The sequence below is a fragment of the Dreissena polymorpha genome, chromosome 13 (assembly GCF_020536995.1).
Source record: "Dreissena polymorpha isolate Duluth1 chromosome 13, UMN_Dpol_1.0, whole genome shotgun sequence".
Lineage (NCBI taxonomy): Eukaryota > Metazoa > Mollusca > Bivalvia > Myida > Dreissenidae > Dreissena > Dreissena polymorpha.
This window is the reverse complement of record NC_068367.1, coordinates 39,589,288-39,604,803: the sequence shown is the minus strand read 5'-3', so window position 1 is coordinate 39,604,803 and position 15,516 is coordinate 39,589,288. Positions and strand designations below refer to the sequence as shown.

Here is a 15,516-nt window from a genome sequence, read left to right as displayed (position 1 = left end):
AAACATATCATAAGCATTACAAATAATAAAACTGAGCACAACAAGCCCAAAACATCACATGTGCATTACTGGACGTTTTTAGATCATTAAATCTTACGCTCACAAAATAAAATGGTGTTACTCAAACCTGATCTACTTTAACGAATGCTTATGGTACGTAAATCCCAATTTTATTGGGTCATCCATGTGTAAGAAGCTTTAAGTTTTATTTCTAAAACGATGACAGTTGCTTCTGGTATTTTAAATACTGGTTTACGTAGAAGCGTACACTATCAACGAGGAGATAAGTGGCGTGGCCCTAATGGGAATGCTAGCAGAAGGGCAGATAAATACAATGTTATGAACAATAAGTTAAAGGTGGAGACGATGCGCTTCATACTATTATATTTTTACCAATCATTACCGAAGAAGAATGTCTTGTAGGAGTGCAACTCACTTCTTGCTAATGATTAAATTCTTAATTGAAAGCTGGTCCTGAGCTCCTACAAAACACTACATGAAAGGATAATTAAGTTTAGCATACTGAGCGCGCAGTGTTGCAAATTGAACGTTTCGAGTTTCAACATCTTTTAAGTTAGTAAATACCAACTTTAAATGTCCTCTGGTCAGTCCGTGACAACCAGTCACGACCTTGCAAGTATATCGTTATAAGCGTGTGTGACTATGGGTCCGCGTCAGATATTAGTAAGACAGTAAGACACTGTTCTGACGAGAGAAATTTCTTAAAATGAGGATAAAGATCGTATTTTCATTAATAGTTCTATTAACAGAAACCGTTCAATCGTCTGATGTGGACGTCATAAGGAAACTTGCGGAGCTTGATGCCAAAATTGTACAGCTTGAAAAGGAACGAAAACAAGACAAAAACATTATACACAATTTGCAAAAGTCCAGAAAACATGACCTCCACAAGATGAAAAAGGCCATGACACAAATTATGCGACAAACACAGAATGGCCATGAGATGGTACCGTTTCCGGCGGCTTTCAAAAAATCAATCCGTCAAACAGGTATTTAACTCTTGTCTAATTGCCTACTTAACCCATTACTCTTGTTTTACTTTACATATTGCATTGACATTAATTTCAGATAAAAGATAACAATGCGATAGTTCAACATAAATTTTGCGATTTCACAATCTCTAAGCGAAATCGCTCAAACACGATCATTGCTCGCTACATAAATCATCTCGCAATCTTAGTTGCGATCTTGCATCATATTCTCCAAGTCTCGCATTAATAATGGAGGCTGCAAAAACATGTCCTGAGATTACGAGAATATTGTGTTTTGATATGAGTCGTGTTCTGAGAAAACTGGGCATAATGCATGTGCGTAAAGTGTCGTCCCAGATTAGCCTATGCAGTCCGCACAGGTTAATCAGGGACGACACTTTCCGCCTTAACTGGATTTTCGTGTAGAAGAGACTTCGTTTAAACGAAAAATACCATAAAAGTGGAAAGTGTCGTCCCTGATTAGCCTGTGCGGAATACACAGGCTAATCTGGGACGACACTTTACGCACATGCATTATGCCCAGTTTTCTCAGAACATAACTCATATAACGATGAAGGATCACGAGATTCATTTCGTTATGTCGCATCGTTTTTCCGCACTTTCGACCTTTGGACACGGTGCGAGTGCACGAGATTTAAGTGCGAGATGCGATATTATTTTCGTGATTTTGCATAAATATCTCGCAACCTCGAATCGCAATTTCGATCCTTAGTATCGTGTGCTCGCGATGTTTAGAACACTGTTCTGTGTCTTGCGTGTAAGCCATAAAATAAATCCACATAAATATACTACATAAATACAGAAACATATTAACATTATTTATTATTTTCCAGAATTGGGTATGGCCGCTTTTACAGCTTGTCAACAGACCGCTACGCAAGAAAATTTAGGTGCGCATCAAACAGTTGTATTCGAGAGTGTTATCACCAACGTCGGCAATTCGTATTATCCAAACGACGGAGAGTTTACAGCACCCATCAACGGTGTTTACGCGTTCCACGTTACGGTAATGACTGAGCCAAATATATATGCAACCTTGGAGATCGTAGTTGACGGCAGACGCATTGATGACATGGTCGCAGACGCTTCTGTTACACACGAATACAGAAGTACTGCTGAATTGTGGCTTCTTCAATTAAATAAAGGGTCGAAGGTGTGGATCCGAACAGCCGCGAAGGGATACCGTATCCACGGAAACTGTCACACAGTGTTCTCCGGCTTTTTCGTGTTCGAAACGTAATGATAATATTGTGTTTGTGAATTGAACTTTAGAATCGACTATGTCACCGTAATAGCATTAATGTTCACTTTTAGTACAAATATGTTAACGCCAAACTCCATAAAATTCTAGTGTTTTAAATATAATTTTGTACAAAATAATGTTCTTAAATTAATGTCATTCTATACTGTTAGTCGATCTGATAAAGTTAATTGAAGAAGTAACACATGATTTTGTTGTGATAAAAAAACATAAAGATTCAGTTAACCTCTCGAACTGTATACTTTTTGGTATTTTTTGTGAAGAGGGGAAAAAGATATCCGTAACCAGGATACGCGTTCTTAGTCGTGTAATTTAATTGAGTCGCGTTCTGAGAAAACGGTGCTTAATGCATGTGCGTAAAGTGTCATCCCAGATTAGCCTTTGCAGTCCGCACAGGCTAATCAGGGACGAAACTTTCCGCCTTAACTGGATTTTCGTGTAGAAGAGACTTCCTTTAAACGAAAAACACCATAAAAGCGGAAAGTGTCGACCCTGATAAGCCTGTGTGGACTGCACAGACTAATTAGGGACGACACTTTACGCACATGCATTAAGCCCCGTTTTCTCAGAACGCGTCTCAATTGGATTGATGAATCTGATTACGTTACGACAAAGGCACAAATAGAATAAATCATAAATAGTTTTATATTAGTACCAGTGTCCTGTTTTCAAACCTTTACATATACGAGTCACATGATTGGCATAAAAACTAAACCAATCGTGTCATAGCTTTCAAGGCTCCAGAGCAAGTAAGAGTGAGACGGTGGTTCTAAGGGGCGATTGTCGATTATGGGTCAGAGGCGACTATGCCTTTTTGACAATGTATTCATACAAATTTTTATATTAAAATTTGAGACTTTAAAAGCTTTACCTTCGTTATACAATCAAGGAACAATGGATGAAACTAGAAGATCGGCAAACTTTAATTAATCTTATAATGTAATGTTTTGCATTGTATTGCTTTCATTATGCGATTTTAGGGGAAAAGGGAGAGTATTTTAAGGATAATTATTATAACCTGTACATACAAACAACCATAGTTAGGTAACACACGCACTCTTCGATTTGACGAAGAAGAATGTATGAGTTTTAAGTAAAAATTGATATATAATTATAGAACGGATAACAGAGATTTGATACCTCGTCATGAACCGGTTCAGCTCGTTTCATATTTGACTTTTTTTTCCATACTGGAAGCTTATCGGTATGGGACTTCGTCTAACAGCATCTAACAAGACAGAAAAACTGTGTAAATAAAAAACGCCGTTTATTTGTTGCTATGCATTTTGGTTTTATACAAAGCCCCCTCATATATCGTTTAGGTCCGTTTATTATGTGGATTTTGTTCAGACTGCAAAATCACACCCGTCAAGAGTTCTATATTTCACTCGGGACTTTTGCTCACGAAAAATATGTTAACATAGAATGTTTATAATTACACATTTAAATCACTAAGCATTGACTACATAAAACAGAAAAAGACGTGACACCTATATCGAGCCAATTGATCTATTTGATTTAACTGAGTAAGAAAAATACAGTGATAGCGTATATATGTTACCTTCATAATAATTGATTAGGAACAGTTTCAATTAATTATTAATAACAAGAATGGCCCTTGTCAAGCATACGCGATAAGTTATCGCATAACGGTTATAAACGTCAGTAGGATGGTACATTTTTAAGTAAAATGCGCATACCCAAAACATAACTATCTATTAAAACGATTTCGCAAATCAAACGAATGGCATACAACTGCAACATCCCTCGGTTTACACAATCGTTCCTGTTCTGTGTGTGCAAACACTTCATTGAACTCGTTAAATGTAATTTAACCAACGTATGCATGCATTAGCCAAAGATTTAATGTAGCCATAATGTAGGACTATATGGTACTCGACCTCTTTATGAAATGATAAATGTAATAGTACATAAAAAGCGTATCGTAATGAAAGTCTTGTCCTGTAGATTGTGGACCACTTGCCATACAAAAGACTATAGTTTGTCAACAAGAATCTCTTGATAATTTTTAGAGACTTCTTATTCATATATATTAGAACTTCAAATTTGGAAAGAAAACGTTTAGTATTTATACCATAAGAAATCTGTAGATGTTTGTTGGGTATTTCCGCGCAATGGTTTTACAGCACAGACGTCCATTTGCAACCATCTACTGGAATACGCAATATCAAGGATATTACTTTAGAACAGGGTTTAGTTGGAAAGAATAATCGAGTTCGGTATATTCTATTCCACCAGCCAAAGAACGCTCCACACAGACTCAAAGCACTTATCTTGTAAAATTTTTCATCGCCCTTGTGGGCACTAGGCGCTCGAACGATTGCGGTCGAAATCACACGATGATTAAAAAAAATAAATAAAGCGCCGTTCAATCCGAGAAAACGACGTCTGGCGTTCACAAAGTGCGCGACCGACGGATTTCGAACTCCACAATCCAGAAAAATATCACGTTGATAGCCATGCTTTCGATGTAGATTACATTTAATCCCCTGTGTGAATAAGCTGATAATTGCTGTAAATATAATGGCAGATGACCCGTCTTTGTAAGAAATCACATGTGTACCACTCCTATATCTTTTGACTAATGCCTGTGGCATGTTTCACCTTTGTGAGTTCTGATCAGTTGGTAAAGCTAAGTTTGAAACTAAGTCCTAGTAAATCATTCATCATTGGTATATTTAATAAAATAGATATAGTGTACTTGATTATGTAGATATCAACAATTTTTAATTAATAAGCATATGTCTCTGTTTTCTTTGCGATCAATGCATTGTAGTGTTTTCACGGTTAGCTCTTTGGGGTTCTTTCACAACAACTACAGCAATTACTTGCAACGGCACTAAATACAATACTCACGTTGGCATCGACTGGAATACTCGTCAGGATGGCACCAAACGTCCTCGTCGTTTTCGAGGGAACTCGTTGGCTCGTCCACGTCACGAAATGGCACTATACATGTACTTCTGGGAATACACCTCCAGGCAAATACGTACTTAAACACACAGTCACCGGCTTACATACACATATACTTCTGGGAATACACCTCCAGGGAAATGCGTGTCATTGACACAATCACAGGCAACTCACAGACTCACATACAAAGTCACAGTCTCACTTATATCTTCTGGGAATGGCCTTCCAGGGAAATACGTGTTGAACACACATAAAATACAATATAATACGATATAATACAATATAACCTATACTCAGGCTCACAATTACTCACTCAGGCTCACAATTACTCCAAGCAATACTCAGCTTGGGAAAATACGTCTACTCGCATCAGTCACCCGTGCATAAGAGACCGTACAAACTCGTGCTACCCAGCATTCACTATACCGATTTGTCGCTGGTTCCCAATCACGAGGTATGTGCGCATTTTGTAGACCGGGCACCGGCACAACACTCCTCCCACTTTTGTCCTTTTGGGACGACGCCACACAGCGAAGGAATCGTACCGGCGCTACCGATGAAGTAATAGTGCCCCTTGCGTAAGCACCTTGACCTTACTCCCCTAAGTCAGGTATAGCTTTCGTCCGACCTCTCTTTTGGCGCAACGCCTGCCATAGACCACAACTAAAGTTAATGCATCTCCATTAAACGTCAGTACCCATTGGCCTGTAATATAATTATTAAAACACTACACAAAAACAAATGTTTAATATCCAGCGACAGGTCATCCTGTATATATTTATAATTTAAACAAACCGGCCCGTACCAACAAAAATAGCACACCATCAACTCAAGTGCCCCAACACGCCCCCAAACCCGAGTGTATCAATACAAAAATCAACCCAGGTGCCTTACCAAAGCTTTTTGATTCAATATTCTAAAAAACAAGGTCAGGTTTTTCCTGTCCTTTCTTGTCTACACAATGAATGGACATGAGCACCCACCTTACAATCCATTTTCACAAATTTTAACAAATAAAATAACTTATCAAATAAAATCATAAAATATCATACAAATACATCCCCTCGCAGCCCAAATGAGAAGGCCTACGCCCTCTGCATGTGACTGCATAATATACAATAAAAATCCTCTTGGTTATATTAAAATAAAAATCACAAGAAATGTAACTTTCTAAGGTACTACAAATGCGTTAAAATAATATCTAAGTGACAAAAAGGTTAAAAATATAAGAATAAAAATAATCTTATTTTTGTCCAAATAATACATATAATTGCTTTTAATTTTATATAGAGAACGTACATTTTGCAACATAATCATTTACATTATATGGAGAAAAAGACAATTAAAATAAAACTATTGTACCCACTACATTCCTCCCACTTTTGTCCTCTTGGGCCGCCGTTCTACGGTCGCACCCAAGGCAGAAGAGATAGAGACTCAAATGGGACCATCATCCCCCTCCCGCAGGCAAAGGAGTGCCAGCGCATAGCGGGGTACATACAGACCGCTGCATTCTAGCGGTTAGTGACCAATATGTTTCTTGCATAAGAAAATTTCCATCACATTAGTTAATTAAAAAAAACATTATTGTCGGCTATCGTCCGACAATTGCTTAATCAAGAAAAAACATTATTGTTGGCTTTCGTCCAACAAGTACACTCACTTATGTATTAGAATGTGGTGATCACACTGAGAAATAATGTACTTTACAAAAATAAAAACAAAATAAAAGTGTACATGCACCGGGAAACATCTCCGGCCATTCAAAAAATCAAAGTGACGCTAGAGACAGTTGCCGTCAAGCACGGTCACACACAAATTTAAAAAGACCTGCAAATATTGTTTAAACGAACAACAGTATTGAGTGTGACAGTAGTCGTCAAGCACTGTCACCTATAAAAAACAAACTCATGCGACAAAATTCTACGACATTGCTCGGCATATGGTTGGTAGAAAAGAAATTCATTTATAGAAAATTACGGAAATAAATAACATGATACAGCAATGACGAAGTGATTGAAGTTAGATCGACTCACAAATCTTAACATGGAAGGATAAAAGGTGACGGAGGTGCCAAGACTGCGATATTGCAGGGGAAACCGGGTTCCTATTCACCATCTGCGTAGTTACCACATCCGATGGTGCGGTGTGACAGCGGTCGTCCGACAATGTCACACCCGACCATAAGGAGAAAAAAAAACCAACATACTTCACGGGAAATAATCAAACACATCCGTGACTGTGCAAAGCACTTCTTAGCGCGGTAATACAAAAATTACAGGAAGTTAAGCGCGGACGGCACAAGATAATTTGGGACGACACTTTATGCCTATTCATTAAACCCCCATTTCGCAGAGCACTGCTCAGATTAATTTCACTTTTATAGTTCCAACAATATTGCAATAAAAGACTGGGCTTAAACTGAGACAATAGGACATATATATATATATTCAAAACAATCTAATCAAACTAATCAAAATGTTTAAGAGAACTATTACTTTTATACACCGCGTACTTCATGTAATATTCATAACAACAGCTTTTACTACTACTACTACTACCACTACTACTACTACCACTACTACTACTACTACTACTACTACTACTACTACTACTACTACTACTACTACTACTACTGCTGCTGCTGCTTTTAGTGTTACTACTAGAGATACTCCGCGTACACCGTAATACGTTATCAACACCGCGAAAAGAATGTGACTGCAACTTTACTGTATTTTTTAAAATTGGGGGTCTTTTGTATTTTGCATTGTTTTCCTAGTTTTACTAACAATTAACCTCGCCATTTACAATTTTAGGCGGTACAGATTTTGGAAGTTAGACGCTCTGGTGGTCGCCAACCTAATTTCCACCGCTGGGACCGCTCCCAGCGGCGAGAACTAGAGGGTCGCCACCCTTTGGAACCACGCCTAACAAGTCTTCGAACACCACCTTCCCAGCTGTCATCTGGGGTAACTCGGCATCCGCATGCGCCGCCCTTACGGCGGTCACACGCGGCAACTTCTGTCGCCCGTCTGACAGGTACTGACCTTCCGGTGGCCGGAGTAGTTTCAGCAGCTTTTCGTTGGGCTATTTTGGCCCCCACCTGGTCGGCCCTGTCGGTCGCCATGCTTTTAGCCGCCTCCGCAGACTGAACCGCAACGCGCTGCACGCGAAATTCATCATCGCACACAGGATCTCCATGGTCTCCTTCAGTGCTCTCGCCAATGACCATCCTTGGATCACTGACGACATCTGGCACTGTTGGCAGCACCAAGGGAACTGCATCGTGCACGTCCTTGGCATGCTGCACCTTCATGCAGAACTGGGAAACCGGACCTAGCTGGTTTACATGATCCACTTCCGGTTGGCCCAACTGCTTAGTCGTCGCAGCTACCACAACGGGCTCCTTCTCCTTATGGTTGGGCAAGGACATGGCATGGAAATGTCCCCAGTTGGAACCATATCTGCCGCGATACGATCCCTCAGGGCGGACTTTTGAACTTTGGTTCCGATGCCCACGTGCACCTCCGCCACCCGCACCCGCAGGATACATAACCTGGCGTTGGTCGTTGTACCACCGGTTCCGGACCTTCCCTGGGTAGGAGCACTCCACAGGGTATTCGGCATAGCCTTTTTTATTTCGAAACGGCTTACCCGGTTGTCGGACAAAGGGATCAACGGCCGAACTTCCAAAAGAGTTTGACAATCTCTCCACAGCATCCAGCAACTTCTCGACCACCTGGGTCAATTTGTCGACCGCCGACACACTGACCTCATCCGCAATGGGTGCTTTCTTCACCTCATGAACCCACATTGACTCTTCTTGCTCAGTCTCCTGGGTATACCGCGGAGCCGCGGCGCAAGCCGACTGAACATGGCTATATATCTTCAGCATGTTCATCGCATCTCCCATAGATGTTGGTAACTGCAGACTAACATGCTTGCCGGCCTCCTCGTCAATCAAACCGTGACAAAACTTCGTCACTGCCTGTTCAGCGGCGTATGCATAGGGCAGATCACGAAACGCCGCTGTTGCCAGCTTCAGCGCCCGATCTAACCAATTGTCTAGGGACTCGCCTACTTCCTGATGGGCAACGTGGAAACGGCCCTGCGCGGTGGCGGTAAGCTCCCTGGCGCCAAAACGCTCCTGCAGTCGCTGCATTAGCTCTGCGTAAGGTACCGTCCCTCTCCCTTCGGTAAGCAACGCATAGAAATCGACCGCCTTTCCTGTCAAACACCAACCAAGGCAATCGGCGCATTCTGCGTCAGACCAATCTTGCACCCTTGCGTAGCGCTCAAATTTGCTCTGAAAAACAAACCAATTGCTCTGCCCATCATATAGCAGGCTCTTAGGCAATTTTGTCAGAACATCCCGATCTTTCTGTGTCGGGGGAATACTTGGGCCAGGAGGGTTGCTTGGTCCGGGCAAATTATTGAAAACCGGTGCATTGCTGGGTATGGGAATAGTGATGGTAGATGGAATTGGGACAGGTAGACCATTCGGGGCAAGAGGGCCCTTTGAGGCACGATGGGATCCCGTAGGCCCATTGTCCCTACTCTGGGGCAAACCTAACAAAGGGGGCGGGGCGGGGACGTTTGATGCGACATTAAACGGTTTCGGTATGCTTGTCATCATATTGTCCGGCTGTAACAACAGACGCTTTGGGAGCAAAGGCTTTGCAATCTGGGGAAGAAAATCGTCCCATTGAGCTACGTCCGCCTCAAGAGCCGAAAGTTGGGCTTCTAGTTGGGCCCTCTCGTGATCCTTACTTACCGACTCCTTCTCGAGCACAGATATATCTATCCACCTTTCGTGTGGGTCCAAGGGCCTATTTGCGATTGACCGCCCCATTCCACCCTCCCCAACATGTTCCGCCCCATCCCCATACCCCAGGGCTTCTCTAAATAATGCGGGGTTAGTACTAAAATCCAACTCGGTCATGTCACCAAAGGTCAGCGGCCGCCCTATAATTGCCTCTAAAGTATGTGGTAACAAATTTCCCGTATTTTCCCGTATCAAAACAATGGCCTGTGCCAGTTGTCTGCCCACACCCAGAATATTGCATAATCTAGTGGGAGTGTCGTAGTTCACTCGAATTTTTCTGGGGGCTACCAGTAAAAATGGTGGGGTATATCCACTTCCCATATCCATTGTTAATTTAGAACTTTACAAGTAAATATGAAAAAGTTAAATTAATAAACAACCTAAAATAAATGGGCCGAGAAATTCTGAAATAAAAACTTTTGTATCTACTGGTAGGCAATTAAAATTTAATTGCCAAACAATAACCAATTAACAAAATCGCTATCACTGTTGTTGCTATCAATAATCAATAAAAACTGAAAGTAAGAAACACGTCGCTTTAACTTGACGTTAAGCACTAATTTCCCGGGACCCAGTTTACATTCGCAATAACACTGCTATAAAACGAATTGCCAAGGACAAAACTCGTGCGTGTAAACTTCTATTTCCTCGGACTTTAGTTACCGATATATCAGCAATTTACACTGCTATATACAACAGTCAACCAAACACGTTTTTCATGAACTGCTGCGCACAGAATACGCGCTAACTAATCACGGGAAAATTGCCAAATAAAAAAAACACGTGGCCATCCGTTGATTACACAAGCAATTACACTGTAACAAACAGCATTGGAGAATCACGTTTTTTAAGAAATATTTCACCAACTGATAACATGGTCGACGAATGCCAACAATGGAAAAAAAACTACGATGCCGTCTGTTTGTTACACACTTCTTAAAATAGACGAACACTGAGTTCAACAAGTTAACAACAGAAATCACGTTTTATGAAACGAACAGTTTCTATACACTTCAAATTAAATTTGATCCGTCGATAAAAAATAAAGTATGCGATGCCGATTGATTTTGCAACTAGCCTAACCGTTAAACACAATTTTCACTTTGCCCCACGTTGGGCGCAATTGTAGTGTTTTCACGGTTAGCTCTTTGGGGTTCTTTCACAACAACTACAGCAATTACTTGCAACGGCACTAAATACAATACTCACGTTGGCATCGACTGGAATACTCGTCAGGATGGCACCAAACGTCCTCGTCGTTTTCGAGGGAACTCGTTGGCTCGTCCACGTCACGAAATGGCACTATACATGTACTTCTGGGAATACACCTCCAGGCAAATACGTACTTAAACACACAATCACCGGCTTACATACACATATACTTCTGGGAATACACCTCCAGGGAAATGCGTGTCATTGACACAATCACAGGCAACTCACAGACTCACATACAAAGTCACAGTCTCACTTATATCTTCTGGGAATGGCCTTCCAGGGAAATACGTGTTGAACACACATAAAATACAATATAATACGATATAATACAATATAACCTATACTCAGGCTCACAATTACTCACTCAGGCTCACAATTACTCCAAGCAATACTCAGCTTGGGAAAATACGTCTACTCGCATCAGTCACCCGTGCATAAGAGACCGTACAAACTCGTGCTACCCAGCATTCACTATACCGATTTGTCGCTGGTTCCCAATCACGAGGTATGTGCGCATTTTGTAGACCGGGCACCGGCACAACAGCATCTACGCTTATGGTATAGTGAAACTAGCGAGAAAGTTGAATAGTAAAACGAAAATTTAAGTTGCTAATACTCTTAATTTAGATTAACATGGGCTAACATGGCATACTGTGCGTATTTAACCGTTAAAGCGTAAACATCGGACCCTAAATATGTGCTTGTAAAATTTTGTCGGATATATGTTTGTGAAATTATGTCGGATACACTGAGGTCACGCGCTGAAGGTCACGTATCGACCCCTGCACGTGTCGTTGATTCACAGGTAAGCGACACGTCTTAAGTTATTATAGAGTTTAGAGTTTATTTTAACATACATGTACATCAAGCTTTAAGCCCGTGTGTACACACATATTACAACACAATATATACACAGGCTGTCAATGACGTACATAATTTTTAACAGAACCTAAGTCTTAATACAAAAAATTGTATACAACCTGAATCTAGATGAAAGTCTTAATACAAAAATTTGTATACAGTGTATCGTATTTTGTATTTTATATAAAAACATAGCCAATAAGGTACTTACAATAATTTAACGTTAGAACTTGTTTACACCCATACAAATATCGACAACTCTTAAATAGTGGTAAGCGTTCTTACTTGTTTGGCGGATATCAAGGATATTGTTGTGTTTGGCAAATGGAAAAAACACATGGATAAATCTAAATTTCTGCCTTTTTTGGCTTTGTGAGAATCTGAAAATCGCTGAAAATTATCATTTTAAGTATTAATTTGTTTGTTCGTTCTGAATTTGATTTACCAGAGTGTTGAAAATAATTAAAATTGTATAATGTTCATATCTTCATATAGTTTATATCAGAAAGATCAATGACGACATAAATGTACGAAAGACTCAGGGGTACCAGGGTTCAGGATCAACGGGGTTCACTTGGTTTACACACAAGCTTGGCAGAATGTAAACACACCGTTAAGAACTTTATTTTTGCAAACATGTTAAGTTATTGAAATACATTTGCAAAAATCTTTAGTGCATATAAAAGAGTGCTACTTTGAGTTTGTGCCGATATCTTAAGATTTAAAAATACATATTTGAATACGTCTGAAATCGGTGCCAAAAGTTTACGTTGCGTGCAGCATAACCGTACAAATGAATGCGTTACACATTGAATATTTGGCCAAGAACACAGGCTTATTAAATAAAATAATTCTGATGTATTTCATATTGCAAAAACAGCATAAAAACTGAAGTGTATGCACAAGTTGAAATTCTTAACAAAACTTGTTTTAAAAAGTTACTTGAAGAAAGGCTTCACATACCGTTGTGTTTACATCCATTAACTTTCAATTGTGAACCCCAAAAAGTCACGTGATCCTGCACTCTGGGATCAGAAATATCGTAGTGCTCTTAATGTACTTCATGAGGAAGCTAATTTCTTATTCGAAATCGGACGATGTTTTACCGCATAAAACCTTCACTCGATTTACCCATTCCCACTCAGAAGCAAATTAAAGATGACTATGTGAAAACAGCATATTTCCAGAACAGCCTACGAGTAACTCACAGTCTGTTCAGGTTTTATGCTGTTTGCTGCTCATCAGCATGTAAGGGATGGAGATGAAGCCTTTAAATTTGAACTTAGTGAAAAGGTCTAAAATTTAATTTAACTTTCTATGGGACTACACATACGTCAAAATACGTTCCTAAGAGGTAAAGGGTTAAATATGTACCACCACTTCATCTGTTGAGTTGTTCTAATGGCGTATTGCACCTTTCTGAGATGTGATCAGGTGATATGGTAAGGTTTGAAACTTGATTGTTTAGACCATTGGTTGTCGGGGGATATTTAATCGGATAAATAGTTTAATAGTTTATTTAAGTCTCATCCACAATTCATCATAACAATTATTACAATCAAATATGCATAGCATGTATGAATGTGGCCATTCTTAGCGAATTATAAGAGACTATATATCAAAATCTCATAAAAGCTGACATAAAATACAACATATCATAATATATTACACTTATCAAACTAAAATGTATCTATTTAAAGTTTTAATAATTATTATGTTCACTGTAAAACTATACTAATCTATTTACATATCAAAACTTTATTAATTTCTGCTAATCAAGACATTTAGGTATTTGTCTAAAATGGCATTAAAACATGACATTAAGAGTTGATGTTTTCAGGTAACTTTTCAAACTATTTTCCGTTAACAAAAACAGTATATAAAATAATAATAATAAATAATAATATAATCCTTTATCCTCGCTTATCAAATATGAAAAGTATAGAATACCAGAAATGTTCAGATACATCATAAAAATAATCATTATTATAAAAACAAATTACATGCATCATATAGATTAAATGTGTGAATCAGTTAAAAGATCTACTGTACAGAGTATTATTTCTTATTTTCAGTATGTTACAGCAGGCTTTGGCCAAAGTTTTAATCATATCTGAATGGGTGAACAAAAACTTAAGTTTATCTTCTTCACACATAATTGAGAAGTTAACATCAATCTGCTTGGCTTTATTAATTAATATGTTTCTATCATATTCGTAGATAGGACATTCTACCAATACATGTGATTCAGATTCTACATTAGATAAACATAATGGACATAATCTATCATTTTCTGGTAAATTTTTAAAACGGCCAGTTTCTGTTCTAAGTGGGGCTACCCCACATCTGAATTTGGCTAATGCGGATCTATGTGGAAATGACATATTCAATTTACAATATTTTCCTACAACATATTCATTTTTGAAAGTTCTATAGTTTCTAAGCTTATTTCTGCCTTGTCCATGTAGACTTTTTACTCTATTAAGGCTAGTGTTCCATATACTGAGATGGTTATCCATAATAGCTGAGGATATATCTTCTTACATTTTATTTCTAGAGAATGGTAAATGAGTATATTCGTTTAAATGATATTTATTCATAAATTCACAGACAACAAATGGAACATTTTTGCATCTGAGGTTGCCTTTATCAAGAGCCCAGTCAAATGTTTTCTTATTTGTTCTACTATTGATATATGTTAAACAACGATGCCAGTGATTACATATACTTTTCCATTGTTCAATGTAAATAGGTTTCCATCCCATATCACCTTGAACATCTACATTTGGCGTATATTTGCCGGTTCCAAGGAAAAATCTCATTGCGCGGTTATGGATTGCATTAACACATGAGTATTCTTTAGTTCCCCAAATGGAGGCTCCATATGATATAACACAGGAGTAATACAATTTAGTATAAATATCATAAGGCAAACCACCACTGTTTTTGAATTTTGCAATAAGAAGTCGCAATGCACGACCAGCACTTTTCGAGACATATTTTGCTGTTACATCATAATCATAAATGTCTAGTTCACCTGATAAGGTAAATATGAAGTTTTGTTACGCATGCTGTATCGTTGTGAGCTTTACAATTGAGAATGTGCTTGTGAGAAAGATACGTTTTTTAGACTGTGTTTTAGTTATTTGAAAACAATACATAATGAAGATGTAAAGCTTGTTGAAACAAAATAGTTTTAGTTGACTAATTTACCGCTCGAAGTATTAAAAAATGATGATGTTAATGAAAAGTGGCATAACCTAAAAACAAGTTTATATGTGTTTTATATTCCCCATGAAAAATATTGGTATTAAACAATTCAAACGTGCGCCTAAATGTGTATGTGTACTTTAACGGATCGTTTTGAACTTTCAACACTGTCAATTATCGAAAATGGAAGGTTTTCG

General features: G+C 38.8%; 3 protein-coding genes across 4 annotated transcripts in view; 2 read left to right on the top strand and 1 right to left on the bottom strand.

The window, feature by feature from the left end:
• LOC127855489 (cerebellin-1-like) overlaps window positions 1-2,456 on the top strand; it is a 134,714-nt gene extending 132,258 nt beyond the window's left edge. Inside the window, exons 1-2 of one of the 2 annotated variants that reach the window (XM_052391132.1) lie at window positions 666-1,010; window positions 1,847-2,456. In XM_052391132.1, coding sequence (XP_052247092.1) covers window positions 728-1,010; window positions 1,847-2,253 — 690 coding nt within the window. In that variant the 5' untranslated portion in view covers window positions 666-727 and the 3' untranslated portion in view covers window positions 2,254-2,456. Of the gene's footprint in view, window positions 1-665; window positions 1,011-1,846 lie in introns of those variants that run through there. The other variant, XM_052391133.1, reaches the window with a different exon arrangement.
• The window catches only part of LOC127855485 (solute carrier family 46 member 3-like), a 250,234-nt gene that overhangs the window by 153,264 nt on the left and 81,454 nt on the right, over window positions 1-15,516 (bottom strand). The gene's annotated exons all lie outside the window — the stretch shown is intronic.
• LOC127855480 (SWI/SNF-related matrix-associated actin-dependent regulator of chromatin subfamily A containing DEAD/H box 1B-like) overlaps window positions 1-15,516 on the top strand; it is a 318,923-nt gene that overhangs the window by 233,484 nt on the left and 69,923 nt on the right. The gene's annotated exons all lie outside the window — the stretch shown is intronic.